This window comes from Lagopus muta, chromosome 6 (assembly GCF_023343835.1).
Source record: "Lagopus muta isolate bLagMut1 chromosome 6, bLagMut1 primary, whole genome shotgun sequence".
In the NCBI taxonomy this organism is placed as follows: Eukaryota; Metazoa; Chordata; class Aves; order Galliformes; family Phasianidae; genus Lagopus; species Lagopus muta.
In genome coordinates this window covers 57,802,725-57,829,939 of record NC_064438.1, presented here as the reverse complement: position 1 = coordinate 57,829,939, position 27,215 = coordinate 57,802,725, and the positions used below count along the sequence as shown (strand labels likewise).

The 27,215-nt window shown below is 57.8% G+C and overlaps 4 protein-coding genes across 16 annotated transcripts in view; 3 read left to right on the top strand and 1 right to left on the bottom strand.

Annotated features, from left to right (window-relative positions):
- The window catches only part of TRIM9 (tripartite motif containing 9), a 32,788-nt gene extending 25,643 nt beyond the window's left edge, over positions 1-7,145 (top strand). For 2 of the 10 annotated variants that reach the window (XM_048949151.1, XM_048949149.1), the window contains exons 8-13: positions 509-697; positions 1,862-1,903; positions 2,747-2,770; positions 3,596-3,899; positions 4,500-4,662; positions 5,655-7,145. In XM_048949151.1, the coding sequence (XP_048805108.1) occupies positions 509-697; positions 1,862-1,903; positions 2,747-2,770; positions 3,596-3,899; positions 4,500-4,662; positions 5,655-5,717 (785 nt within the window). In that variant the 3' untranslated portion in view covers positions 5,718-7,145. The remainder of the gene's footprint in view (positions 1-508; positions 698-1,861; positions 1,904-2,746; positions 2,771-3,595; positions 3,900-4,499; positions 4,663-5,654) is intronic. The other 8 variants (XM_048949159.1, XM_048949157.1, XM_048949150.1 and 5 more) reach the window with 7 other exon arrangements.
- A 1,294-nt stretch (positions 7,146-8,439) lies between these two features.
- Positions 8,440-17,472, top strand: PYGL (glycogen phosphorylase L). The gene is made up of 20 exons (XM_048949141.1): positions 8,440-8,736; positions 10,151-10,252; positions 11,089-11,167; positions 11,273-11,376; positions 11,524-11,655; positions 11,991-12,102; positions 12,182-12,264; positions 12,382-12,525; positions 12,652-12,744; positions 13,297-13,443; positions 13,996-14,159; positions 14,234-14,348; positions 14,732-14,833; positions 14,943-15,090; positions 15,168-15,226; positions 15,313-15,454; positions 15,543-15,750; positions 15,824-15,958; positions 16,713-16,779; positions 16,893-17,472. Exons 1-20 carry the CDS (start codon positions 8,494-8,496, stop codon positions 17,085-17,087), a joined length of 2,574 nt encoding a protein of 857 aa, XP_048805098.1. The 5' UTR covers positions 8,440-8,493; the 3' UTR covers positions 17,088-17,472.
- On the bottom strand, positions 17,378-22,219 carry ABHD12B (abhydrolase domain containing 12B). The gene is made up of 13 exons (XM_048949202.1): positions 22,091-22,219; positions 20,688-20,815; positions 20,176-20,278; positions 19,980-20,099; positions 19,750-19,780; positions 19,624-19,669; positions 19,420-19,549; positions 19,307-19,347; positions 19,082-19,161; positions 18,907-18,989; positions 18,170-18,248; positions 17,951-18,075; positions 17,378-17,491 (listed from the first exon to the last, which is right to left on the bottom strand). Exons 1-13 carry the CDS (start codon positions 22,180-22,182, stop codon positions 17,470-17,472), a joined length of 1,080 nt encoding a protein of 359 aa, XP_048805159.1. The 5' UTR covers positions 22,183-22,219; the 3' UTR covers positions 17,378-17,469.
- A 2,942-nt stretch (positions 22,220-25,161) lies between these two features.
- NIN (ninein) overlaps positions 25,162-27,215 on the top strand; it is a 53,823-nt gene continuing 51,769 nt past the window's right edge. For all 4 annotated transcript variants that reach the window (XM_048949114.1, XM_048949110.1, XM_048949111.1 and 1 more), the window contains exon 1: positions 25,162-25,246. The gene's annotated coding sequence lies outside the window, so the exon portion shown is untranslated. The remainder of the gene's footprint in view (positions 25,247-27,215) is intronic.

The window sequence follows — 27,215 nt, the reverse complement described above, 5'->3', positions numbered from 1 at the left end:
TGACAGTGTCTGGGATTGCAGTGTGTGAAGGATGGTGGATTCTACGTCTTAGCAATAGAGCAGCCCTTGCCAAGGTGGCAGGGAGGAGGTGGCAGGAGGTGACCATTGGTGCCAGCAGGGAATGGGATGCAGTGGTGCAGAGGTTCCCTCCAAGCTGTTTTCTGTGAACCACACAAGTTCAGTTCTCACTGTGAGGCTCAGATGTGCTTCCACTGGTGCAAAGAGACACCGAGGTCACACCAACCGCACAGCCTTTGAGTCAGGTGGGTGCCTGATGGCCCTTAGGGCAACAGAGCTCAGCCCAGCCCTGCGAAACGCCTCTGCAGCATTACAAACCTTGTAAGCCAAGTGATGCATCTCACTCCTCTGCCAGGCCATGCTGTGCACGGTGCCCTGCCCCGCTCCCCGTGCCCACATGCACTCACTGCAGCCGAGGTCCGGGTGTGGGCAGCGCGTGGCCCTGCAGAGCTGATGTCTGATCTCCGCTTTGCATTGATCTCACGTTTAGAGACGCAGTCAGAAGAACAGACCCTCCCTTTTCCAGTGCCTTTGGAAAGATTGCAGCTTCGTAGAATGAGTCCTTTCTCCTCCACCCTTAATCTACAACCCAGCTTCCCGGGGAGATCCTACTTTGAGCTAAGATCTTCGGCCCACCAGCTGAGCTTGCATTCTTCCTTACAGTCCCTGAACTCAGCCGGTGAGCCCAGCACCTCTGGCATTTCTCTTGGTCTGTGCTTCTGGGCATCTCCAAAGTCTTTGTTTTGTTCTGTTGCGTTCTGTTTGTTTTTCCCATGACATGCGGATGGCAGGGGGAAGCTGTGCTGTTCGTCAGCGCAACCCGGAGGGGATTTTGGCGGTGTAGCTGTGGCAGTGTGTCCATCTGTCCTTAGCAGTGCGAGGCGTGGGGCGATGCCGGGCGTGCTGTCCTCAGCAGAGCAGATTCCTCATCTCTAGTTGGCATCAATCCTGTGCTGAGATGGGGGCAGAGCAGAGCCCCCCCCAGGAGGAACCCCTGGGTGCACTTCCACTGTTTGCTTCCCCTATGGAGGTGGGCTGGAACCAGGTGGTCCCCGAGGTCCCCGAGGAGCGCAGGCGCAGTGCACCTCAGAGCTGTTTTCTAACCAATCTTTGCACATCCTTTGTCACTAATGAATCCTGGGCTCCGATTCTTCCACCGGTGGGTTTACGCCGCCCCAACAGAGCCATTTGCAGCTTCCTCCATTGTAAGCCCAGGAAGAATGGGGGTCCCCGATTGCTTTCTTTCCATCTCATAACCTGGAATGAGGAATGCTGCAGCATGACCGTTGCTGGAATAACCAGGGGCCTTGCAGCTTTTCTTTTCTTTGTGCTTTTTATGTTCCTTCTCATCATACCGCTGTGCACTGATGCCTTCCACTGTCTCGTTACGGACGTTTCTGACTTTGTGTCCACTGTACCAACACCTCCTGCAGTGGCTGTGAGCATCATGTGTGGAGAGATGGGGCACTGGGACGGGGCGAAGCTGGGCCGTGGTCCCCACCTCTCTGCATTGCAGAACTGCATTGCTGCAATGCCAAACAACCCCTGCAGGTGGGGAGAGCCCCGTGGGTCTGGCCTGGCTGCACGGCAGCGCTCAGGGGATGCTTGCAGCCAGCAGGAGGGCTGCAGCCTTTGGGGCTCCGAGGGCAGGAACCACCCCAGAGATCCCCGTTGTCACCCATGCTCCCAGGTTGTGCTGGGAGCCCCCTCCATGCTCTCTGGCTTTCAATGAATCAGGCCTCCCATGGCTGCTCCATGAGGGGCTAACTCCTCAGCAGTGCTTTTCAGGAGACCAGTTGTTCTTTCTTAGCTGTGATGTGTGAAATGCAGTATCTCTTTATAGGATGCAATTTTGAGACACAAGGAACGCCTTACTCTCAATTAGGCAAGTATCTCTCTTACAATTAACCGGCACCTACTCCATGTTGGTCATCTTTTTTGTTTGATTGTTAACTTGGGTGGGTGAGCAGCATTTCTCATGCACACCCTCCTTGCAGGGCGTTCCCAGATAGCAGTAGGCAAATCTGAAGGTCGTGACCATATGCTGTAAAGGCATTTTAAGTTTTCCCCCTGTGAAGAGAAACCTGAAGTCAGCACTGTGCCAATGACCTCTGATTAAAAACCCAGCCTTCTGCTCAAGGCATTCCTGTTCATTCAGGATAGTTGAGCGTGTGCCAGACCACAAGCAGATGATTAGCCCTCCTGCTGCTAATTGCAGTGCTGGGGTAGACATGCATCCATCAGGCTCACACCGCCTTCTCCAGGACCAAGTGGCACTCACAGCCTGCAAAGCCATCCTAATGGCATGGGATGGGGGAAGGAGTCCTCTGGAGGGCCCATCTTTATGGGGTTGGATGGGATGGAGGAGGAAGTCACCTGCAGGTCCCATCCTAATGGCATGGGATAGGGAAGGAGTCCTCTGAAGGGCCCTCCTAATGGGATGGGATGGGGGAAAGAGGCTTCTGAAGGGCCCATCCTAATGGGAAGGGGGAAGAAGTCCTCTGAAGGGCCCATCCTAATGGGATGGGATGGGGGAAGGAGTCCCTGGAGCACTCTCCATGCCCTCCAACCCACACCCCACATTCCCTCCCTGCATTTCAGTGTACGCACAATGCTGAAAGCCAGAGAAGCAGGCAAGCAGAAATTGTTTCTGGTTCCTTCTTTGACCGAATGCCAACTTTACGCGCTGTTTTCTTTCCTGCATGCCTCTCCTTGGGAATGACCACAGTTGACATTAAAAAAATGGTGGCAGGTACGGAATCGCTTCTGTCGGGCTGCAGCAGTGGGGCACCCGTGTGCATGCGAGCTGTCCTGTGACACCATCCAATGGGCAGAGGAATAAATCTCACCAGAGCGTTCCATCTTTAAAGCTGTGTTTTCCTCCTTTGGGTGGGAGAACGTTTGTGGATGTGTCAGCCCTCGGTCCAGTGACTGCTGGAGAAAAACCAGCTGTGAAGGCAGGGTGGTGGTTTGTGCAACCCTGTGCCTCTGTCTTGTTGAGCACTGCTGTGTCTATTGGACTGCCAGCGACCGAGTCTGTGCTTATAACCAGGCGTGGAGGTTTTGGGGCATCTTTCAGCATTCCCATGGGCTAGCTCTTGTCTCCTGCATGGCTGGTTGCTCTGTAGGGACGTGGAGAAGCGTTCCCATAAATGCAAACCCTTTGGACGTGCTTTGGGTTGCCAGAGCTGCCAGCTTTCCAAGGCACACGTGTGGTTTACCTGCTCATCCTCAGATTAGTCTTCCCACCCCAAGCCTGACCCTGCACAGAAGAGTGAGCATCTCCCCCTGTGTTAGCCAGCAGCTGGCCAGGATGGCACGTGTTCTGCTAGTGCCAGGCTTTAGGAGATGGTCGTAATCCTGAGCTGCAGACAGGCAGGGACCCGAGGAGCAGCAGAACAGAGCTCAGCTCATTGGGTCCCAGCCAAAAAGCCTCAACCCACCCTACATTCCAGCAGCCCAGCCCTCCCTGGCTGTCAGCCCTGCATGGAGCATGCACTGTCTGTCCAGTCCCCATGGCTCAGTATGGGAGGTGAGGTTCCCATTGGCCTAACCCTTCGCTCTTCATTTATTCCAGTAGCTTGGTTTTCTTTCGATCCTGCCTCTGCACACGCTGACATCATCTTTTCTAACGACAACCTGACTGTCACCTGCAACAGCTATGATGACAGGGTTGTGCTGGGGAAAACAGGCTTTTCCAAAGGGCTGCACTACTGGGAGTTGTCCATCGATCGTTACGACAACCACCCGGACCCGGCCTTCGGCGTGGCACGCATCGACGTCCTGAAGGATGCCATGCTGGGCAAGGATGACAAAGCTTGGGCCATGTATGTGGACAACAACCGCAGCTGGTTCATGCACAACAACTCTCACACCAACAGGTAGGCACTCTGCACCTGGGCGCTGCTCCATTGCAAGACCATGGCTTGTCTGCCTGCAGGAGGGCTGAATTGACTGCTGGTTACCTTTATGGGAAGATGTGTGCCCTTGCCCAAAGCAGAAAACAGCCCCTGCTGCACTGGTTCATTGCTACAGCCACTTCTTCCCTATGCTGGCTCTTCCATTAGTACCCAAAGCCTTGTAGTTCCTACTGCAAGAAAGTACGTGGTTGCATTTGAACTGGTAGATAGCACAAGGGGGAGCAGAATAAAAGAGGGGAGATTTAGGTCAGATGTCAGGAGGAAATTCTTCATGAGAGCACTGTGGCCCTGGCACTGCCCAGAGCTGTGGGTGCCCCATCCCTGGAGGTGCCCAAGGCCACAGATGGGGGCCTGGATGTCCTGAGCCAGTGGTTGGAACTGGGTGGGCTTTAGCGTCTCTTCCAACCCAACCATGCTGTGATTCTATGACAGGAGCTTGGAATTGGGTGGGTTTTAAGACTCCTTCCAGCCCAAGTGCTCTGTGATTCATTTATCCCTGTGCCAGGAGCACGAGGGACACGATGCCACGGAGATGCTGTGACTTTCGCTTTGCTCCCACAGGACTGAAGGTGGGATAACAAAAGGTGCCACGGTGGGAGTGCTGCTGGATTTGACCAGGAGGACCTTGACGTTCTCCATCAACGAGGACCAGCAGGGCCCCGTCGCCTTCGAGAACTTGGAGGGCCTGTTCTTCCCAGCAGTCAGCCTCAACAGGAACGTGCAGGTAGGTGCTCCCTGCAGGAGCCTCACCAGCTCCTCCATCTCTCCAGGTCCTAAACGAGAGCATTACCAGGGAGAAGGGCATCACTTAAAGCCTGTTTTCCTCTGGGGATTTTCAAACCCCTCTTTTCTCCCTCTCTCCCAAGCTCTCTGCTATCCTGAACATCACCAAGTGGTGGCTTCCTGGGCCTCTCTGGTATTTTCATCTTTCATTTCCCCTTATCACCAATCTCATCCCTGCTCTCATCCACCCCAGTGAGTCTCCACGTTCCCCCAGCGTGGCTGTGGCACATCCCTGTGGTCACTGCTTGCTCCTCCAGCACTGCACGAGCCCATCTGTCTGCACTGCTTTTAGGAGATGCCTATTGGTGTGGTACAAATGTCCTTCTCCACAGTGGGTTTAGTTCTTACCACACTCCTTGGCACTGCCACAAGAGACAGGCACGTTTCTAGAGCCCTTCTGGTTTCTGGCAGCTCAGTGTGCAAGGGAGAGTTTGAAATCCTTCAGCATTAGGGACATCCCAGGGGATCATAGAATCATAGAATCAGAGAATGGCCTGGGTTGAAAAGGAGCACAATGCTTATCTAGTTTCAACCCCCTGCTGTGTGCAGGGGTCGCCAACCAGCAACCCAGGCTGCCCAGAGCCACATCCAGCCTGGAATGCTGATTAAAGGCTGCTAATAAACCCAAGCTCTTCATTATCCTCCTTCAGGGGCACGTGAGTAATTACAACGACTCCAATCAGGATGGAGGTAATTGTATCACAGACAAAGTTTTCTATAAATCCATACCTGAAGGGGAACATGCCTTCTCAATGTGGAATTGTGCTTTCCTTCCAAATCAAAGCATTTAGGGGGGGAGGGGGAGCTGAATTACCCCGCACAGCAGCTCTGCACACCTGTGTGTGTGCTCAGGACACAGCCCCTCACCTGGGACGGCCCCAAGCAGTGAGCATCACCCCCAGCATCCTTCACCCTCACCCCGTCTCCTTGCAGGTGACGCTGCACACGGGGCTGCCGGTCCCTGAGTTCTACGCCTCGCGCTCGGCCATGCAGTGAGGATGAGGCAGCACGGAGCTGCGAGCGCCGGCACTGGGGGCAGCCAGAAGGGAAGGAGGAACCCAGCTTTGGCAGTCTTCATTCTCCACCCACCAGCGCTGTCCTGTGTGTGTACGCTTCGCTGTTTAGCTCTTTTTGGCTGATGAAGTACCTAGGTAGCCCGAGATGTCCCTGTGTCCGCTTTTAGGTTCGGTTTTACTCCTTTGAGTTGGGGCCTGGAGTTGTGATGAGAGCTTCCCATCCTGCATCCTGCTGCAGCTGGCCAGGCTGTGGGAGGGATCCCCCAGAAAGCTTTCGCCCCCTCCAGCCCCGTTCCTTCGCAGGATGTTTCTTTCCCCGTGGCCTTTCTTGCAGAGCACCTCCCTGCCACACACCAGGGTCAGCCCTGGATTGCTGCCGGTCCCCATGGAGGGATGCCCCATGTGCTACAGCAGCCCCAGCGGCACCCCCACTGCTGTTGGGGTGTTGCAGCTCCCAGTGAAGGCAGCAGCACCCCGGGGCGATGCTCCGTGGCTGGGGTTAAACCACAGCCACCTGCTGGAGCAGAGCTGCATCGTTGCTGGGGTCAGCGCCAGCAGAGCGGAGAGCAAAACCTTTCCCACCACTGTGCCCCCAAGGCTGGGCACAGCAGGGGCAGGATTTGGGGCAAACCCAGCACCCGGCTCCCCACAAACCAGCACCACAGCCATACGCCGTGCAGCTCCTTGGAGGCGAGCATTTATTTTTGTAGAGCCTTAAATACTGCCCGATAGCATCCTTCCCTTGGCAGGAAAACTCACTCAGCAAAGAGGTTCTGAAGGGGAGCCCGGGGATGGGGAGCACGGAGAGTCGACCTGCACTCAGGAAGCCGTGCCCCCTGCCATGCCTGCCCCGTGGCCGTGCCCCAGGGGCGATTCAGGCTCTGAGCAGCACCATGCCTGCTGCACCACACACACTGCTACCCAAGGGCCATGCATGCGCTCATCCCCACGCTTTGCTTTACGGTCCTTCGCCCTCGCAGCGGCGGCGCTGCCCGTGCCATCAGAAAGCTGCGGCTCAGACCCGGCAGAACAACTGTATATAGGTCACCCCCTCCCTATCACCCCCTTATCCCCTCCGTCCCCGCGTTGCTCTAGTACGAAACTCACCTAATTTATTGACTGGGTGCTATCTTGTTCATTCACACCGACGAGTTCCTCCGCTGTAGGAGAGCTGTGTTGCGGGACAACGCCGAGCGGCTCTGCGGTGATTGCCCGATGGGCTCCGTGGCCGGGTCACGGGGTGCCTTCCTCAGCCCTTCCCCCCCTTCTTTAGGATGTTCATGGTGCTTATTAGGCTCCTCATGGTCGTGCGGTGTCGTCCCCACTGTCCCGCGATGATAGCTGCCTGCAGCTGCTCTGCTCCTGACGAGTGTCACGGTTGCTGTTCTAATAAAGGACTTTTATCACATTAAAACTCAGCTTCCCTGAGCATCTCTGCACCAACGCAGCCCCTGCAGCATCCTCACCCTCAGGGTTGGGCATTGGCTGTGAATGGAATCGTGGAATCGTTGTGATTGGGTCTGAAATGACACAGTGCTGGCTCTTAGATGGGCTGTGCACAGCTCCCAGATCCAAGGGCTCAGCTGCTGTCCCAAAGTGCCTTTTTCCAACCTTTCCCCTCTCCAAGGACACTGATAAGTGTGGGTTATTTCTAAGCACATTCAGGAGTGATTTCAGGAAGGTCACTGCCATCCAGGCTGGGATGTATGGAATCACAGAATGAAAAATGGCCCGGGTTGGAAGGGACCTCAAGGATCACGAAGCTCCAACCCCCCTGTGCCATGCAGGGCCACCAACCTCCCCATTTCACAGCAGCCCAGGCTGCCCAGGGCCCCATCCAACCTGGCCTTCAACACCTCCAGGGATGGACGGGGCATCACAGCCTCTCTGGGCAGCTGTTCCAGCACCTCACCACTCTCACAGCACACAACTTCCCCCTGACATCCAGCCTCAATCTTCTCTCCTTAGGGAAGGAGGGAAGGCACCTGGTGGGATGCAGGGAGGGGAGAAAACCAACTAGAGATGGGGTGGTGTCCAAAAATTCCAGAAAGTCGCTTACAAATCAAGTGGTTTCAATAAATTCAAGATGATAACCTGGAAATTAAATGTTTTCTAGAAATAAAAGTGGGAGCTCAGCATTCCACAGCAGTGCTGGTGAAAGCCCTCTGAGCTCACCAAGTCTGACCACTGACCATCAACACTGCGGCCAGTGATGGGGTCAGAGGGGTTGGAAAAGAAGGGAACTACAGGGGCACACAGCAAACTGGGAAGGAGAAAAGCAGGGGGAAAAGGGGTATGCCCCATCCCTGGAGGTGTTGAAGGCCAGGTTGGATGGGGCCCTGGGCAGCCTGGGCTGCTGTGAAATGTGGAGGTTGGTGGCCCTGCATGGCACAGGGGGGTTGGAGCTTCGTGATCCTTGAGGTCCCTTCCAACCCCGGGCCGTTCTGTGATTGTGGGTACGGGGAAAGGGGGTCTTTGGGGGAGGTTGCGGGAGATGGGGTTGTGGGGGAGTCCCAGGCGTAGGGGTGCAGAGGAGATGCATGGAAAAGGGGTGCGGGGGGAGGCAGAGGGAGCAACGGGGCTCGGGCAGAACAGAGCAGCGCAGCCTGCCCAGCCCTCCCCCCTCCGGGCCCCGCTCCTCCCGCTGTCCCCTCCCTCGGGGGCGGCCCGGCCCGTGGCGGAGCTCAGCCCCAGGGCGGTGCCAGCCCGGACCGAAGCGGAACCCCGCGGCCGTCGGCGCTCCGTTCTCCGCAGCGATGTCTCGGCCGCTGTCGGACCAGGAGCGACGGAAGCAGATCAGCATCCGCGGCATCGTGGGAGCCGAGAACGTGGCCGAGCTGAAGCGGGGCTTCAACCGGCACCTGCATTTCACGTTGGTTAAGGATCGCAACGTGGCCACCCCCCGCGACTACTACTTCGCGTTGGCCCACACCGTGCGGGACCACCTGGTGGGGCGATGGATCCGCACGCAGCAATACTACTACGAGAGGGACCCCAAGGTGGGTGCGGGGGGAGCCGGGCTGTGGGGCACGGCTGGGCTCGGGGCGCTGCGTTCCTCCTCCGTGGGGCTGCGCCGCTCAGCTTTGCAAAGTGTCCCGGGTGGACTTTAGCGGGCGAGGCCGCTGCCCTTTGCTTTGCAAAACAAACAGAGTGCGTTGGTTCCGAGCATGGGAACGGCGGTGTTGTTCCCCTATGGGAATGGCGCTGTCCCGTATGGGAATGGCGTTGCTGTCCTCTATGGGAGTGGCATCGTCCTGCGGGGGAGCGGTGATGTTGTTGGCCCGGCCCGGCCGTGGGAGCGCCTCGGGGAACGTTCCCGTGGAGGGAGGATGGGGTTCGCGAAGCAAATGGAGCTGAAAGGCAGCAACAGAGCTCGTTCTGCACCGCTCGGGACCGAGGGCGAGCCGTGTTGGGGGGTTTGCACCGGGCTCTGCTGGGGATTAAGCTCTAATCCCCTCCTGGCACCCACACGGCACTGTCGGCTCCAATTTATCCCAATTTATCTATTAGTGGAAGCTGGAAGCCCGCTGCTCGGTGCAACTCTGCCACAGGGCTCCAAATGCGGGACCCCCCCCTCCTCCCCCCCCAGGTGCCACCCGCCCAGCACCGATCCCATTGCATCCCATGGTGTGTGCAGTCAGCACTTCTGCAGCCCCAGTCCTCCCTAAACCCATCAGTGCTGACACCACAGATGGGCAGCTCACAGAGCCACTGCTCTTGGTGCCCTGCTGCATCACACACCTGGTGGGTCCACAGCCCTACAAGCAGTGCTCCCACGGCCAAGCCCATGGGATGGCAGCACACAGGGAAATGGGATGCGCCCGGTTCTGCTTTGCCACTTGGTGATGCTGAGCAACATTAGGAAATGGGTCCTCTTTAAATTTAAACTTTGTACCGAGGTGACTCAACTCTTGGAAAGGGTAGATAACAGCAGGACAAGGGGAAATGGTGTGAAGTTGAGGGAGAGAAGATTGAGGTTGGATGTCAGGGGGAAGTTGTGTGCTGTGAGAGTGGTGAGGTGCTGGAACAGCTGCCCAGAGAGGCTGTGATGCCCCGTCCATCCCTGGAGGTGTTGAAGGCCAGGTTGGATGGGGCCCTGGGCAGCCTGGGCTGCTGTGAAATGGGGAGGTTGGTGGCCCTGCATGGCACAGGGGGGTTGGAGCTTCGTGATCCTTGAGGTCCCTTCCAACCCGGGCCATTCTGTGACTCTGTGTGACCTTCCCATCCAAACAAACCCTCTGTGCCCTCCTCAAAAATAACATAGGGGCCAAAATGGGGTGAGGGCAGTGGACCTCATCCAGGTCCTAAAATCCCCACTCCAAAGCGTGCTGGGAGGTGGGGTTTCCCATTGGAGCTCTGCTTTGGGAGCAGCAGCCCATGGGGTTGGCTGAGCACTAAGCCTTCCTCCTGCAGAGGATCTATTACCTCTCCCTGGAGTTCTACATGGGCCGGACGCTGCAGAACACCATGATCAACCTGGGGCTGCAGAACGCCTGCGATGAGGCTGTGTACCAGGTGAGCACTGAGCTCTGGGCCTCATGGCCCTGGGGTGACACTTGGGCTGATGGAGGGCTTTGTTTGTTTGCTTTTCTCTCCTCCCACCCCTCTGCCCCGTGCAGGGCAGCCACTGCTCAGCTGGGGCGGTTGCACAACAGCAGGAGCAGCTTTCAAGCAAATGACATTCAAAGGGAGGGCGATTTATCTGTCGGGCTTTTCTAAAGCTGTAAGCACAGTGAGGGCAACAGCCCGGCCAGGGGCAGGCGGCTATAGGAAGAGGTTTGGGTGTTGCATGGTGATTGCACAGCTGTGCAGCAAGCTGAGTGCTGAATGCCTCTGCAATAAAATGTTTGGCTTCATGTGCATTGGTTTGAATGTGCGTAGTGGTGTTTGGGGCAGTTCAGTGCAATGCAGAGAGAGGCTGGTGCTGCAGGACCGGCTGGGGAGCTTTGGGATGGGGAGAACGTGGGCAAACATGTTGGTTGTGGGTTTTTTGGAGAAGTGGGAGCTGGTGGCTCAGCTGAGTTCCTCCTGAGCTGCCCTGGGAGCTTTGCATAAGCAAAACTTCTTCCTTGACGGCACTGTGGGCTGAAAGCTGGAGATGTGTTTGTAGGGGTGCTGTAGCCACATCTCTGCTTGTCCCTTTTGTAGGGTGGTGCCACCTGTAAGCTTGTCCACAAGGAGGGGAAGGATGTGGGTGTCCCTCATAGTGACCCACAGCACTGGGGATGCACACAGCACAGGGACTGCCCCCCTCCCTCATGTCCCCATGTCCCAGCAGTGAGGGCAGCACCCTCACTAGGTGAGGGGTGCGGGGTGGGCGCTCAGTCCCATTGCCTCCTCCTTGTCCTCAGCTGGGGTTGGACATAGAAGAGCTGGAGGAGATCGAGGAGGATGCTGGGCTCGGTAATGGTGGGCTCGGCCGGCTTGCAGGTGAGAGAACCCCCAAAAGGTGTTGTTCCCAGGGTGAGGGCACATCCCATGTGGGGACCGGTGCCCCGGGGCTCCCTGCTCCTTGCTGTCTCCTATCCTTGGCAGCCTGCTTCCTTGACTCGATGGCAACGCTGGGGCTGGCAGCCTACGGCTATGGCATCCGCTACGAGTATGGCATCTTCAACCAGAAGATCCGCAATGGGTGGCAGGTATGGTGGGAACCCCAGGCTGTGCGTGGGGCCAGGGGCAGCCTGAGCTGCTGAGAGGCAGCCAGCCCATAGCTGGGATGGGACTGGAAGTGCTGTGAGGTCTCTTCCGACCCAACCATGCTGTGATTCCTTGACTCCCCCATGCAGGTGGAGGAAGCTGATGACTGGCTGCGGCATGGCAACCCCTGGGAGAAGGCCCGGCCCGAGTACATGCTGCCCGTGCACTTCTATGGCCGTGTGGAGCACACTGCCAATGGCACCAAGTGGGTGGACACCCAGGTACGGGGGCACAGCCAGCATGCAGGGCCCCCAGGTGGCTTGTGTCCTGCTGCACTCAGAGTGACAGCCTACATCCAGCTGCTGCTGGCACCTGAAGGCATCTGTCCATCTCCTGAGGGCTTCTGGCCTCAGGCAGAGCTGGGGTGTCCCTGCAGCCAGGGCTCTGGGGACCTTGGGGAACCTTTTGGGGTTCCAAGCGCATCCCCAAGCCTGTCACCATTGCAAGGGTGGGTGCAGCTCTGGTGGTTGGGGTGGGAGGGTTCCAGCAGGGCGTGGGGACGTGGGGACGTGGGGACAGGGTGCCTGCAGTCTGCCCAGCCTCACCAATGCCCCAGGTGGTGCTGGCACTGCCCTACGACACCCCTGTGCCCGGGTACATGAACAACACCGTCAACACCATGCGCCTGTGGTCGGCTCGGGCACCCAACGACTTCAACCTGCGGGACTGTGAGTGGGGGCCAATGGGGGCTGGGTGGGATAGGGGGCAGCCAGGCCACTCTGACCGTATCCCTCTGCACCTCTACAGTTAACGTTGGGGACTACATCCAGGCCGTGCTGGACAGGAACCTGGCTGAGAACATCTCCCGTGTCCTCTATCCCAATGACAACGTAAGTCAGGCATTCTCACTGTGCCTGTGATGAGTGGCACAGGGCTGCCATGCCGTGTGATGCCATGTGAGCCCTTCCCTGTGTGCCCGGTGTCCAACCCACTCCTCTCACCGGCAGTTCTTCGAGGGGAAGGAGCTGCGCCTGAAGCAGGAATACTTTGTTGTGGCTGCCACCCTGCAGGACATCATCCGCCGCTTCAAAGCGTCCAAATTCGGGAGCACGGAAAGCGTCCGCACCGTGTTTGACTCCTTCCCTGACCAGGTACAAAGCAGGGCTGCTCCACCCCGTGCCTCCAGCCCAGCAATCCACCTCCCCGTTGCTGTGTGCCGTTTGGTGAACTCAGCCACCGGGCTGATGTGGGTGATGGGTGCCACCGTGTCCCCGCAGGTCGCCATCCAGCTGAACGACACGCACCCTGCCATGGCCATCCCTGAGCTGATGAGGATTTTTGTGGATATTGAGAAACTGCCCTGGAGCAAGGTCTGGGGATGTGGCTCAGCTTTCTGTGTTGCAGGGCGGCCAATGGGTCTGGGCAATGGGTGCTGCACCTCTTCCTTGTGTATAAGGGTCATACACCCATTAGCCATCATTAATAGGATGATAGGACAAGAGTATGGCCCTAGGTTGTGCTGGGGAGGGTCAGGTTGGATAGTGGGGAAACATTTCTTCTCCAAAAGAGCAGTGCTGCAGTGGCACAGCTGCCCATGGAGTGGTGGGGTCACCGTCCCTGGAGGTGTTCCTGAGCTATGGGATGTGGCACTGGGCACGGTGGGGTGGGCTGGGGGAATCTTGAAGTGCTTTTCCAACCTCAGTGATTCTATGATTCTAATTAAGCAGCGCATGGGAGCAGGTGGGGTTCAACAAGCAGCTCGGGAGCATTTCCACTATTGGAAAATCTCCAGTGGGCACTGGGGAGGGATGAGTCTGTGCAGCCATGCTGGGGCCATGGTTCTGGGCGTAGGAACACATGTGGGTGATCACACTCAGCTGGGTGCCCTGAAGCTGCCCCTGATGCCACTCTCCTGCTTGTAGGCCTGGGACATCACAAAGAGGACATTTGCCTACACAAACCACACCGTGCTGCCCGAAGCCCTGGAGCGCTGGCCGGTGGACCTGGTGGAGAAGCTGCTCCCTAGGCACCTGGAAATCATCTATGAGATCAACCAGAGGCACCTGGACGTGAGCAAGTTGGGGGCTCTGGGTGATGGGGTCTCACTGTGGGGATGGGGACAAACCGTGCTGTGTGGTTGGTGGTTGGGTGGTTCTGCAGCTCTCTGGGGAGGCTGGTAACTAGGAACTGGGTGAGGCAATGCAAAGCCCTTCTTGTTGCCGTAGAGTTATCCAGACAGGTTGTGGGTTCTCCCTGGAGACCTTCATGGGGCTGAGGATCAGCTCTGGGTGTCCATGCTGGAGCAGGAGCTCGGCCAGAGGGACCCAGAGATCCCTGCCAGCCACAGCGTTCTGTATTGCTATCCACTGTTGGTGGCTGTTTAAAATACTTAAAATGCTTCAGGGACCGTCAAGTTGACATTTCTTTGCTCCTTGAACTCTAAATTCATCCTGGAAAAGGATGAGGATGGCTTGAACCCCACGGAGAAGGTTCACACCATCACCCTCTAAAAGCCATTGCTCTGGCTGGCACCAAATGCATTGAGGATGTTACTGTGGTCCCCTCCTTGGGTGCTGGTCTGTTGGCTTGGCTGCTCACCCCCTCCTGGCCACCCCCCACAGCACATCGCATCTCTCTTCCCCAACGATGTGGACCGGCTGCGGAGGATGTCCCTGGTGGAGGAGGGAGGCACCAAGAGGATCAACATGGCTCACCTCTGCATCGTCGGCTCCCATGCTGTCAACGGGGTGGCCAAGATCCACTCTGAGATCGTCAAGTCTGAAGTGTAAGGGTGGGTGGGATGCAGTGGGGGATCCCCCCAGGCACAGAGCTGACGTTGCCCCCTCCTTGCCATTGCAGCTTCAGGGACTTTGCAGAGCTGGAGCCGGACAAGTTCCAGAACAAGACCAATGGCATCACCCCACGGCGCTGGCTGCTGCTCTGCAACCCAGGGCTGGCTGAGCTCATTGCAGAGGTATGGGTGGCTCTGCATGTGGCTCCCAGCCTTGGGGGTCATCGTAGAGACACAGAACAGCTTGGGTTGGAAGGGACCTCGAGGATCAAGGCTGTGGATGCCCCATCCCTGCAGGCATTCATGGCCAGGCTGGATGTGGCTCTGGGCAGCCTGGGTTGGCGACCCTACACACAGGGGGTTGTAACTGGATGAGCATTGTGCCCCTTTGCAACCCAGGCCATTCTAGGATTCTGTGATCATTGAGTTCCAGGCCTGAGCTGGCTACAAGTCAGCAGCATGTACTTATTTGAGGTCCCTTCCAATGCAACCCATTCTCTGAACTCCCCCGTGGCCGCAGTCCATCGGTGCTTTGCGGTCAGCACGTGGCTGTGCTCCTCTCACAGAAAATAGGGGAGGACTACGTGCGGGACCTGAGCCAGCTGGCAAAGCTGCACGAGTTTGTAGATGACGACCTGTTCATCAGGGAAGTTGCCAAAGTGAAGCAGGTGAGGAATGCTGACAAGGGGGAGCGCGGATGTGGATAAGGGGGCATGGATTTGGAGGCTGTGGATTTGAGGGGGGTGCAGGGCTGACGCCCGCCCTGCCCTCGGCCAGGAGAACAAGGTGAAGTTTGCACTGCACCTGGAGAAGGAGTATGGGGTGAAGATCAACCCCTCCTCCATGTTTGACGTGCACGTGAAGAGGATCCACGAGTACAAGCGGCAGCTGATGAACTGCCTGCACATCATCACTATGTACAACCGTAAGGCCCCGCGGGGATGGGCAGGGGGTGGGTGGGAGATGGCACACAGCTGACGTTGGTGCTGCCCTCTCCTCCAGGCATCAAGAGGGACCCTACGAAGCTCTTTGTTCCTAGGACGGTGATCATTGGAGGCAAGGTAAGCCATGTTTGGGGGAAGCCCTCGGAATGCCCTACAAGGGAGTCCCCAGCGCTCCAGTTAGCCCACCGTGACTCTGCCCCTAGGCTGCCCCGGGGTACCACATGGCCAAAATGATCATCAAGCTCATCAACGCCGTGGCCCAGGTGGTCAACAACGACCCCGTTGTGGGGAGCAAGCTGAAGGTCATCTTCCTGGAGAACTACAGGGTCTCCCTGGCAGAGAAGGGTACGTCCTATAGGGGAACACCAGTGCAGTTGGCCTGCGTCCTTCAGCACGGCCTTGGCGAGCCCCTTGCTGTGTGCTCTGTTGGCAGTGATCCCTGCCACCGACCTGTCGGAGCAGATCTCCACAGCGGGCACCGAGGCATCGGGCACGGGGAACATGAAGTTCATGCTGAATGGGGCCCTGACCATCGGCACCATGGATGGAGCCAACGTGGAGATGGCCGAGGAGGCCGGAGAGGAAAACCTCTTCATCTTTGGGATGAGGGTGGAGGATGTAGCGGAGCTGGAAAAGGATGGGTGAGTAATGAGGACATGGTGGGGACATGGTGGGCATTGGGGTTGGCATGGGCTCACGCTCTCTGCCCCCCAGCTACAATGCCCAGCAGTACTATGACCGGCTCCCCGAGCTGAAGCAGGCTGTTGACCAGATCCGGAGTGGCTTCTTCTCCTCGGATGAGCCAGACCTCTTCAGGGATGTGGTTGACATGCTTTTCCATCATGACCGGTGAGGTTCATGGCTGGGATAACACCCATCCCTGGGCTCCAGCTCCATATCACAATCATTCAGGTTGGAGAAGACTACTGAGATTCCCAAGCACCCCCCGCCCCCACTGCCCACGTCCCTCAGTGCCACATCTCCACAGCTCTGCAGCACCCAGGGATGGTGACCTCACCACACCTGGGCAGCTGTGCCAGTGCCCAACCACTCTTTCAGAGACGAAATCATTCCTAATATCCAACCCAAACCTTCCCCTTGCAGCCATTAACTCACATCCTAAAGGAAACCATATATCCATGCAGAGCAGCCCTATACCCACTGCCTGATAGTATCCCATTTCCTGCCCCAGCTCCTGTGTACAGGGAAAAGCAATTTTTTGTACCCCTGGCACAAAAGTCTCTCTGTGCTCAGCCCTTCAGCTGGGCTGCATTAAACCTGCATTAAGGCTGGAATGCATTCGGGTGCACAGACCTTCATAGAATCACAGAAGGGCTTGGGTTGGAAAGGACCTCAAGGATATCATGAAGCTCCAAACCCCCACCACAGGCAGGGCCGCCAGCCTCCACATTTCATACCAGACCAGCCCTTGCCAGATGATGGATGCTTTCAGGTATCTCAAGGGCTTTTCTAGCAGGCTGTGATTCAGTATAGGCTAGGGAAGGTTAATTTATCTGAAGCATCCATTCGAGCGTCCCATTCCTCCATGCCGGCCACGCTCTCACCCTGCTCTCCCTAACTCTTCCTTTCTTTGCTGCCTCAGGTTTAAAGTCTTTGCAGATTACGAGGCTTACGTCAAATGCCAGGAGAAAGTCAGCGAGCTGTACCTGGTGAGTGCGAGAGGGGACAGGAGGGGGTCTGCTGTGGGACCCCAAAACAGCACCGGGCCGTGCAGATGGGCACCCATAGATACAGCCCTCCCTCCATCCCCTTTCTCTCACAGAACTCCAAAGCGTGGACCAAGATGGTCATCAGGAACATCGCAGCTGCAGGCAAATTCTCCAGCGACCGCACCATCAAGGAGTACGCGCGGGACATCTGGCACGTGGAGCCCTCCAACCTGAAGATCCCACCGCCCAACGAGCCGCGGGAGGGGGCCGAGGACAGGACCCCCAACGGCACTGCAGCGAGGGCGTAGGGCAGGGGAGGAGCACAGAGCTGAAAGCGAAACCATTCCGACCCATTGCTTGCTGTAGGGGCTCAAACTAAAAGTGCTGCGCAGAGGAGGAGTGGGGGTTGCTGGAGATGGAATGAGGAACTGGGCTTGCTCGCTGCAAAGCTGATTGCTGAACGTGCAGGGGATGGGGTATTTGCAGTGCACCCTCACTCTGCTCCTGGTCCCTGCTTGACCCCTCTGTCCCTGCAGCTGTATCTCCATCCCCCGAGCACCCCGCAGCAGTGGGAGGACGAGCGTGGGTCTCAGTGTTTATTACATACAGCAGCAGTAGGGTCAGTGCCATGGTGGGGTCCCAGTGCAGGGCAGGGGCAGTGCTTATGGGCGCTGCGGGCAGCAGCTGGAGTCACTTCATGTTCAAGAAGTCTCTGCAACGAGATGCAATAAACCTCACGCTGTGTCACTCACCCCGGCTGCTCATTTCATATCCCATGGGGGCTCTCCCTGCGTCACCCCATGTGTCACTGCGGTGCTGATGGGCTTGGAGCAGTGATGGGGGCTCAGCAAATTGATGCAGTGAATGGGATGGGATGGGATGGGATGGGATGGGATGGGATGGGATGGGATGGGATGGGATGGGATGGGATGGGATGGGATGGGGTGGGATGGGGTGGGGTGGGATGGGATGGGGTGGGGTGGGATGGGATGGAATGGGATGGGGTGGGATGGGGTGGGATGGAATGGGATGGGATGGGGTGGGATGGGATGGGGTGGGATGGGGTGGGATGGGGTGGGGTAGGATGGGACGGGATGATTCTCCATGGAGCTGCAAAGGAGCACAGGGAAGGGTTGTGCTGTGCCCCACGTTTCTGCAGAGCAGCACTTACTTCACCAGGGTGGGCAGCTCTGGGTTGGATGAGATGTAGTCGTGGCCCAGCCCCAGCTTCTCAGGGAAGGTGATGAGCTTCACCTTGCTCTTGTCCTTGTAGGCTCTGCGTGCGGTCTCGAAGAGCTGCAGTGGGGTGGGAGCAGGGTTAGTGGCACAGGATCCCAGGGGGGTCCCAATCCCCCTCCCTGCCTTTTAGCCCGCAGAGCAGGTGACCTACCTGGCGTCCCAGCTGCGGGGGCAGCACGGTGTCATCCTCTGCGTGTAGGATGAGCAGCGGGCAGGCCAGCACCTTCACACTGTAGGAAGGGGTCAGCATGGGGCTGCACAAGCCTCTCCTGCCCCATTAACCCCCCTACCATGACTTTAGCCCCCCACCCCCACTGCTTTTTAGGGCCACCCTTGGTGTCCAGGGCTGCTGATGGGCAATGCTTAGGGTGCTCACCCCGGGACTCAGCACCTGATAATGTAATAACAACTCAAAACACTGATCAGGGATGCTCTGACTAGAAAAGCACCCACAGACCATTCAGCTTTAGCAAAGTTGTCCGTGAAGGCCAAGCCAAGAGGACCCCATCACCATAACGCTCATCCCCAACACCATGGTGCCAAGTGGGCAGCATTCAAATACATTATGCTCAAAAAAATAAAACCAATTGCAGTGGCACAGCTGCCCAGGGAGGTGGAGTCACCACCCCTGGAGGGCTTCAGGAGCTGTGGAGATGTGGCACTGAGGGACGTGGGCAGTGAAGATGGGCTGAGGTTGGGGATGTCAGAGGTTCTCTCGTTCTCCAACCTGAATGGTTCTATGACCAGATGGTGGGCTTGGCTCGATAGTAATGCTGGTATCTGCCCTTATACAAATAAAAGTCACTTTTAAGGCATGACTAAGCTGAGCAAATACAACTGGGAGCCCAGCTCTCCCTGTGCCCTCACCCCGTCCCACTGGGCACTCACTTCTCATCGTTGCGGAAGAACATGTTGCCCAGAGCCATGGAGTCCAAGATGAGGTACTCGAAACCTGGGAACTGCCGATAAATCTGCCCAGGAGAGAGGCAGGGCACTCACTGAGTTGCTGTCAGGGGGATGAAGTGCCAGGATGCGGTGCCACGGTGCAGGGACCTGTGCTCACCTTAGTGATGGGGATGTTGGCGGCTGCGTCGCGGATGTTGGTGTAAGGGGACTCCAGCACAACAGCATCCACCTGGACCCCTGGGAGCAGCATGGGGTAGGAGTCAGATGGGACATCCCCGTCCCCAGAAGGAGGATGGGGACAGACAATTGTCCCCACTTGATGATACTCGAGGAGAGTGATGATGCAGCCCCCCAGCTTCTGCTGTCCAAAACGTGGTGTTACCTCGCTCCTCCTGCAGCTTTCTGGCCGCGTTCGTTGCAATCCTGCAACAAAGGAGGTGGTAATAAGGGGGAAGGGAGCCCTACAGCAGGCCCCCCACCTGGCCCCACACCTACCCGGTCCCCAAAGAGTGTCCCCAGAAGATGATGGAGCTGTTCCCACTGCGTGCTTTGGCCCAGTCGTACAGTGCCAGGACGTCGGTGGTGAAGCCGCTCTCTGAGGGGTGCCCACTGGAGTCCCCATAGCCTGCAAGAATGTGTTCCCATGTCACCACCCGAAGGGCACAGACCCCTGGGTGAGGGCTGGGGGGGTGGCCATACCTCTGTAGTCCAGAGCCAGGATGTGGAAGCCGGCAGCCCCCATCAGCTGTAGGACATGGCACAGCATTCATTAAGGTGTCTCCATGTCACCTCCCATGTGCAAGGCACATCCCAGCCCCCACTTACCTTCATAAACTGGATCCGGTGGCTCGCAGCCCTGGTGGGAAAAGAGAGGATAAAGCAAGGATAAAGCACAGGGTGCCTCCCCCTTCTAGCAAGGTGGGACCAGCTGGGGTACACTGTCATGCTGGACAAGGGACAGTTCTACACCCGTGGGAGCAAAAGAGGAGCGCCCAGCTATCACATGGGACAACATCACCATTCGCCCGTTGGGCTGGGCAGCCATGGGTACTTGCCTGGTGCCCCCGTTACCATGCAGGTAGATGATGATGGGGTGAGCATCAGCCAGAGCCTCCTCAAACCAGCGCTGCTCCCGACCTCGTGCCTCTGTCCCACTGCTGCCCGGCACCGTGTGCCTGCGGGGATGGACGCGGCTCAACCCCAACCCACAGCCACCAAAGGGAGGACAAGGAGCCGGGACACCCTGCTCACCAGATGCCAACGGTGACGCCCGGCTCGGTGGGCAGGTAGAGGCTGATGGTGTTGTTCAGCAGCAGCGCCGGCTGCCGCAGGTCCGCGAAGAAAGGGAACGCCACTGCGAGACATGGCATGGCAAAGGGTTGGATGAGATGATCCCAAATGGTCTCTTCCAACCTCAACCACCCTGCGATTCTGTGACCCATTCAAAGCCAGCTGCTTTAGCGCATCTCTCAGTTGTTTTGTTGGCTCTTTTTTTGGACATAATTCACCCCAAAAACCAACCCCATTGGAGCACGGCCACCTCCTGCCATAGGGACGTGTTGTATACCCAGATGTGTTGCAAGATCTGGCAACACGCAGCGTCGCTTGCAAAACACGGGGTGCCCAATGGAGAGCTGCTGTGAGCTCTGTGAGCATACCGTGCATATTTGGGACCCCCCCCCCCCAAGCCTCCACCCCCAAAAAACCTCAACCCCCCCTGCGTGCTACTGCTTAGGGCGAGCTCTCAGTGCTGGGGTACTCACTGAAGTTCAGGAAGACAAATTTGGTGAGGATGACAGGGAAGAGGCGGACGAGGAAGGGCACGGAGATGTACATGAGGAGCAGCTGCAGGAGGACGGTGCGCAGTCGGGGGCACCAGCCCAGCCAGCCCCTGTGGGACACAGCACAGTCAGCACAGCCCCTTTGGACCCAAGTGTCTGTCCCAAGACAAGGCTCTGACGTCAGGTTTGTCCTCCCAAGACCAGGGCCTCACATTGGGTTTGTTTTCTCCATTGCTGATTTATGGCTGTGCTCCCCCAGAGTTTTGGTTTTTGGGGAGCAGAGCCCTCAGAGCTGTGATTCAGCATCACCGGATGCCACCGCCCGGTCCCCCACAGCCTCCCACGGGGACACGAGTGGGCAGGAAGGGCAGGGCACATGCCAAGTGAGCCACCAACGCTGTGACAACACCCAGAGCTCAGAGGTGACAGAAGTGTCCAAAAGTTGTGGACAAGGAAGGAGCTGGGAAATGGCCCAGGGAGACCCGTGCTGCAGGCAAACAACACAAAGAGTAGATGAGGGATGCCATCAGCACGGAGGTGATGCTCCAACAGCATCCCAAATCCTCATCTCATCCCAAAGCACTGGGGACACATCCACACCCTCCACAGCTGCAGCAGTTTTGAAACGAGCACCCAGGAGGGTTGGAAATGCCAAACTCTGCAGCTTATCAGAATCACAGCACCCTGAGCATGGCGATGGGGCAACCAGCAGGGATCTGGGGCAGAGGTATCTGCGTGCGTCAAAGCAGATCTCAGCAGCACTGCGGGGTTGTGCTAGGGTGGATTTGGCACCACAGCCTCAGTGTTGCAGGGAAGGGCTGCAAAGGGCAGTTTGATGCGGCCCATGGGCACTGGAGGGTGCAGAACCCTGCGTGCTGCGCCAACGGGGCTCACCATCGTTAGGGCTAATTATCGGGTGCTGCACCCCGTCACCGAGTGCAGGGGCGAGGGCTCACACCCTGCTTGCACAACATCCCACAGGTGGGGCAGGTAGGGCCAGGGCGGGGGGCAGCACGGAGGGGTGGCACAGCCACGGCAAAGGGAAACGGTGTGCGGAGGGGTGACACGGGGACACGGTATGGCAGGGGGACCTGAGGACACGGGATGGGGTCAGGGTACTGTGCGACACTGGGACACGGCCATGACATGGAGCTTGGCGAAGGAAAAGTGATCGTGGAGGTCAGGGCACGAGGCTGTGAGGGCTAGGGAACGCAAGGCCACAGGGATCGGGGACACATGGCCATTGCGGGGCGGCTCTGCCATAGGGGCACACGTGGCCACGCGCCCGTGGATATAAGGTTACGCCACAGGGCACGGCGGAGATGCCTGGCACGCAGCAACCCCGAGGCGGAGCTGAGGGCCGGGGACCAGAGCCACCTACTCACCGCCGCGGTCGGTCCGCTCTCCCCTCCGCCGCCCGCCCGCTGCCATCACCGTTCCCATGTTCCGCAGCCTCCGCGCCGCCGCGCCGCCGCATCGTGCCGTCCGACTGCCGCCCCGCCGCTAGGCCACGCCTCCGCCGCTAAGCCACGCCCCTCCCGGCTCAACCCACCACTCACAGCGTCGCTCCTCCTCTAGGCCACGCCTCCAGGATGCCAAGCCACGCCCTCTCTCCTAGGCCTCGCCAATCACAGCCTGCCTCCTGCCCGATAGCCCCGCCCACTTCCCGTGGGACACTCCCACGTGCAGGGCCGCGGAGCAGCGGTGGGGCATTGAAGGGGGGGGGGGGCGGGGGGGGAGGAATAAATAATGAATAAAATAAAAATGATAAAAAGCCAACGGAACCAAAATAATAACAGCGATAATAACAAGTAATACATCAAAATAAAAAATAATAACTTTAAAAAAATATATAGATAAGAGCCAAGAGACGGAGCCGGGACTGAGCAGCAGCAGGCCCAGGAATGCGCCGGGTCGGACGTAGGATGGCAGCACCGAGCTGCAGGCGGACGGCTATCACCATTGTTTTTGTACAAGAATAAAGACAAATCCATCCAAGTCCGGGCTTGTTCCATCCCCGACTTCTCTCCGCTCCGACCATAGGGCTCCTCTCGGCTGTTACCCCGTTGCTATACGCCCCTCTTGCTCACGTTTGCTGCCGTTTGTGTAGGTTTGCCGCTTTAATGCACCGGAGGCTGCTGTGGGGTTTTTCCCCTTGCAGCAGAAATCAGCCCCAGAACAGAACAGCGAGCTGCTGTGCAGGGGAGTGGGGCGCAAAGAGGCACAGCGCAGTGCGACTGGGGCCGGGAGGGGGGTTTTGTAGGGTCTCCTGCCCAGCAGTGGGGCCGCACGTTGCTGGCACAGACACGCACAAGGCCCGGCCCCGTTCCTGCTCGGCAGGCCTGGCTTTGCCCAGATTGCTGTTCTTCTGCCTGCGTCACTTGTGATGGCGCCGGAGAGCCGAGTTTCCTTCCTGTGAGCTCACATTGCAGGCACAGCACTGAGCTGCAGCTGTGAGGGTGCTCAGAGCTAAAGGCTGTGCAAGGACGGCTTCATCCTACGGGGATGGGGGGAATACGGTGGGATGACTCTGCCAGAAGCCAGCCCTAAAAGGAAAGGGGGAATTTGCATCCACTACTGCTGTCAAACGTGGGCAGGGAGATGGGGACGTGGGGACATGGAATATGGGATATGGGACATGAGGACATGGGGATGTGGGGACATGGGGCCATAGGGACATGAAGAATTGGGGATATGGGAAAGGGGGGATATGGGGATGTGAGGAGGTAGGAATGGGAGACAAGTGGGCACACAGGGACATGAGGACTTGGGGACATGGGGATGTAGAAATATGGTGACATAGGGATGTTGGGACATGAGAACACGGGAACACAGGAATATGGGGACTTGAGGACGTAGGGACACGGGGACGTGGGCATATGGGGATGTGGAAAAGTGGGGATATGAGGATGTGTGAACATCGGGATGTGGGATGTATGGACACAGAAACATGAGAACATGGGGATTTGGGGACTTGGGGGAGTAGGGACATGGTGGCATGGTAACACAGAGGCATGGGGACATGAGGCCATGCGGACATGGGGACACAGGGACATTGGGGACATGGGGTCAGGTGGACACAGGGACGTGGGACATGGGAGTGTGAGGATGTGGGGACCGTGAGGATGCCATGGATGCTGCCCATCCCTGCTGCCCACCCAGCTGCACACACGCAGCCATGCAGAGGCTTTGTTTGGTGGCGGCGGTGGTTTTGGGGCAGTGCTGTGGATTAGCACAGCACGGTGGGGAGGGGTGCGGGGGATAAAGGTCCTGGCACTCGCCGTGCTCCAACAAAACAAAGCAGCAGATGGTTCCAGCTCCACATAAAGCCCAGTGAAGGAAAAAAAAGGGGGGGGGGGGGGGGGGGGGCTGAACCGGGGATGAAACAGCAAATGGGGAAAGGGAGGGAGAAAGGAAATAAATAAATAAATAAATAAATAAATTAATAGAAGAACCCTCAGCAAGTGTCAGAGCAGAAGAAAGCTGCGGAGAAAAATGGCAAATGTTACAAAACAGACCCCAAAGCCCAGCACAAAGCTCTCTCACTAACATCTGTCCCACACAGCCCCAGTCCCCATTGCTGTCACCTTTAGCCTCGCTCAGGGCCATGGGGCCGTGACCCCAGCAGGCAGCACGCGCTGGGGACTGCAGGGACAGGAGGTGATGACACTGCATGGAGACCAGGGCTGCTCCTGGTGCTGCAGTGGGGCTCTGTCCCCATTGCAGCCATTGGGCTCTTGGCCATCCCTCAGCATTTTGTGGGTTTGAAGCTCTTTTTTTCCTAAATATATTGAGACCAGCTTCAGGTTCATCTTCAAAGAGAGCTCAGAGGATTCCCGGAGAGTTTTTGCAGAGAGAAGTGAAACAGAAGCCTGCAGCATGTTGCAGTGGGAGCTCAGCCCCATACGAGCCAGCAGAGAACCCACAGGCTGCACTCAGCTGGCCGCTGAGGTGGACTCCAGCCCCAATGAGGGCCTTAATAGGGTGCTGCGTTTTGGGGGTGCCCATAGGTGCTGTGTCACTGCTGAGGGACCTGCAGCACAAGGTCAACCCTGGGTGGCAGGGAGCCGACACGCTCCTGGGCTGGAGATATTGGGGTGACACAGCATCAGTTGGTGTGGCAACTCGGGACAAGGGTAAGCCGTCCCCCGGCGTGGTGATGCCGCCTCGGCGACAGAGGGGACCACGAGGACCCTAAACTGGGGTGCAAGCCAGCACGGCCTCACGGTGATGCCACCTCGGGGCAAAGGACAGAGGAGGCACGGGAACCCCAAGCCGGGACACGGCACCTCGGTGACGCCACCCGCACGGCGCACCTCGGACCCCGCGTGGGGCTCCGAACCGCCGCCGCCACTCGGCGCCGACCCTCCCCCGGCTCACAAAGAACCGCCGTCCATCCGCCCGCCCCCCCGGGGCCGCCCCCGCGCCGCTGCCCAATAAACGCGGCCGCATTTGAACGGGGCGCCGCCTCCGGTAGCCACGCTCCGTTCCGTTCGGCTCCGTTCCGCTGCGCTCCGCCGCAGACACCGGCAGGGCGCCGGGTGAGCACGGGGAGCACCGGGGGGAGGTGGGGTGGGGAGCCGAGCTCCTTCGCTTCGCCCACCGAGGCCGCCCGCGTCGTTCCGGGCGGGCTGAAGGACGTAGCGAGCTGCCGGCGGGGGCTGGGATGGTGACATCGCACCGTTTGTCATTGGTGAAGTCCCCAGACGGCAGCTGGTGGGTGAGCGCGGGGCTGGGGGTGAGACCCTAAAGCGGAGCCCCTTAGGGTCAGCCGGAGCGAGGAGCTGGGGGTAAGGCTTTGGTGGTTTGGGGTTTTTTTTGGCGTGTGTTGCTTTGGGATGCTGCGTTGGCGTTTGAGCATCTTCCGTGTGTCCGCCGTGGGGGTGCCGGTGTGTGGCACCGTGATTCAGCACCCGTCGTGTCCTCGGGGCTCCGTCCCGGTGCCGTGCACAGCTCGGGAGCAGCGGTTGGGTGTTGGTCCTCATGGGTCCCTTCCAATCGGGGATGTTCTGTGATTCCATGATCCCTAGAGTTTGGATTTTGGGTGGCCCTGTGTGGAGCCAGGAGTTGGTCCTGATGTCCTTACGGATCCATTCCAACTCGGGGTGTTCTGTCATTCTGTAGTGACAGGGTTTGGATTTTGGGTGGTCCTGTATGCAACCAGCACTTGGACCCCACAATCCTTACGGGTTCCATCCTACTCTACATATTCCTCAACTCCACGACCATTGGCTCTGGGTTTCATCCCATCAGGGTTCCCCAAGTTGTGGGGCACAGCCCCGTGGCAGCTTGCAGAACCCCAGCAGATGGGAGCATTGTTTTTCCTTATTGAAAGGGCCCATTACAATGCAAATCCCGAGGTGCCGTGAATATTCAAACCTCCGTGCTGCTTTGAAGCTCTTTACATAAATTTATAGCTCTTTATTTGTCATCGCTTGCCCGCTAATCTGCGGGCTGGTTAACAGCATCGTCCCCTCTTTCTGCCAGCTCTGGAGGGGTTGGCTGTGTTTTGGGGGAGAGGGGTGGCACCGAGGGGCCGTGGAAATCATTGCAGTGCTCAATGGGGCAGAGGAAACGCCAGCTGTAGGGTTGGCTTTGGGGTGACCCTTGGAGAGGTGGGTGTGCTGTGGCCATGGGCTGATGGTTGGGTGCTGCGTTGTCCTTCTGGGTTCTGTTGGTGGTTTATTTCCTCTTTCTCATTGACTTTTTTTTTTTTCCCATTGGCTTTTGGGCATTGTTCAACCAAGGAGATGGTGGCACCTGAAGTGGGTTAAGCTGAGAAATCGCCCCAAAAGAGGCGAAATAGGGGTCTGTGTTTGAGCAGGGAAAGCAGGGAATGATGTCAGCTCGGTCCCAGCTGTGCTGTGTGAGATGATTCATTAGGGGAAGGAGATAAAAAGCTCAATGAGACAGCTGACCTTCCAGAAGAGCTCCAGGGCCTCGTGTCGGTGGCACCTTGGAACAAAATACTGTGCCAATGCCTGGGTCCCGGCCTTGCTCAGCACAAGGTGACATTGGCCGTGTTCTGCATCTGCTGATGTTCTGGCCATGGCCATGTGATGGAGCTCCAGTGGCTGTGCACTGCTGGGTGCCAGGGCTTGGTTGGGTCACAGCATTGGTTTGGGTGCACAGAAATGCCATCAGCAATGCAGCCTGAGGGCTGCAGGCAGAGCAGCACTGGGAGAAGCTCCTTCCTTCCGCTCTTTGCTTTGATAAGCAACTGCTGTGCCAGCTGCAGTGTGCCATCCATGGATCGGCCATGTAGGCTAAAGCTTGGAGGTTGGGGTTGGCTCAAAGTCCTGAATTACCGCGTTAGCCTGTATTGTTAGGGTTAAATTGAGCTGGGAATGGCTTTGTCAGCCTCTGTGTTGAAGGGGGTGGGTGCAAAAGGGAGGAGAGAAATGCTGGGGGAATTCCTTATCTCACCATCCCAAGTGCTTTCCTGCCAAAGGCTTGCCATAGGGTCGGTAGAAATAACAATGATAACAACAATAAAGTGCAGTTCTCCTA

Bases quoted from the DNA above. Each gene is read 5' to 3' on its own strand.
- ABHD12B (XM_048949202.1), bottom strand. From the start codon at position 22,182: ATGCGGCGGCGCGGCGGCGCGGAGGCTGCGGAACATGGGAACGGTGAT. The intron at 19,162-19,306 runs GTAACACCACGT...TGCTGCTCCCAG, and splicing joins AAAGCTGCAGGAGGAGCGAG to GGGTCCAGGTGGATGCTGTT. The intron at 18,076-18,169 runs GTAGGTCACCTG...ACCCCACTGCAG, and splicing joins CCCCGCAGCTGGGACGCCAG to CTCTTCGAGACCGCACGCAG.
- PYGL (XM_048949141.1), top strand. From the start codon at position 8,494: ATGTCTCGGCCGCTGTCGGACCAGGAGCGACGGAAGCAGATCAGCATC. The intron at 13,444-13,995 runs GTGAGCAAGTTG...CACCCCCCACAG, and splicing joins TCAACCAGAGGCACCTGGAC to CACATCGCATCTCTCTTCCC. The intron at 14,160-14,233 runs GTAAGGGTGGGT...TTGCCATTGCAG, and splicing joins GAGATCGTCAAGTCTGAAGT to CTTCAGGGACTTTGCAGAGC.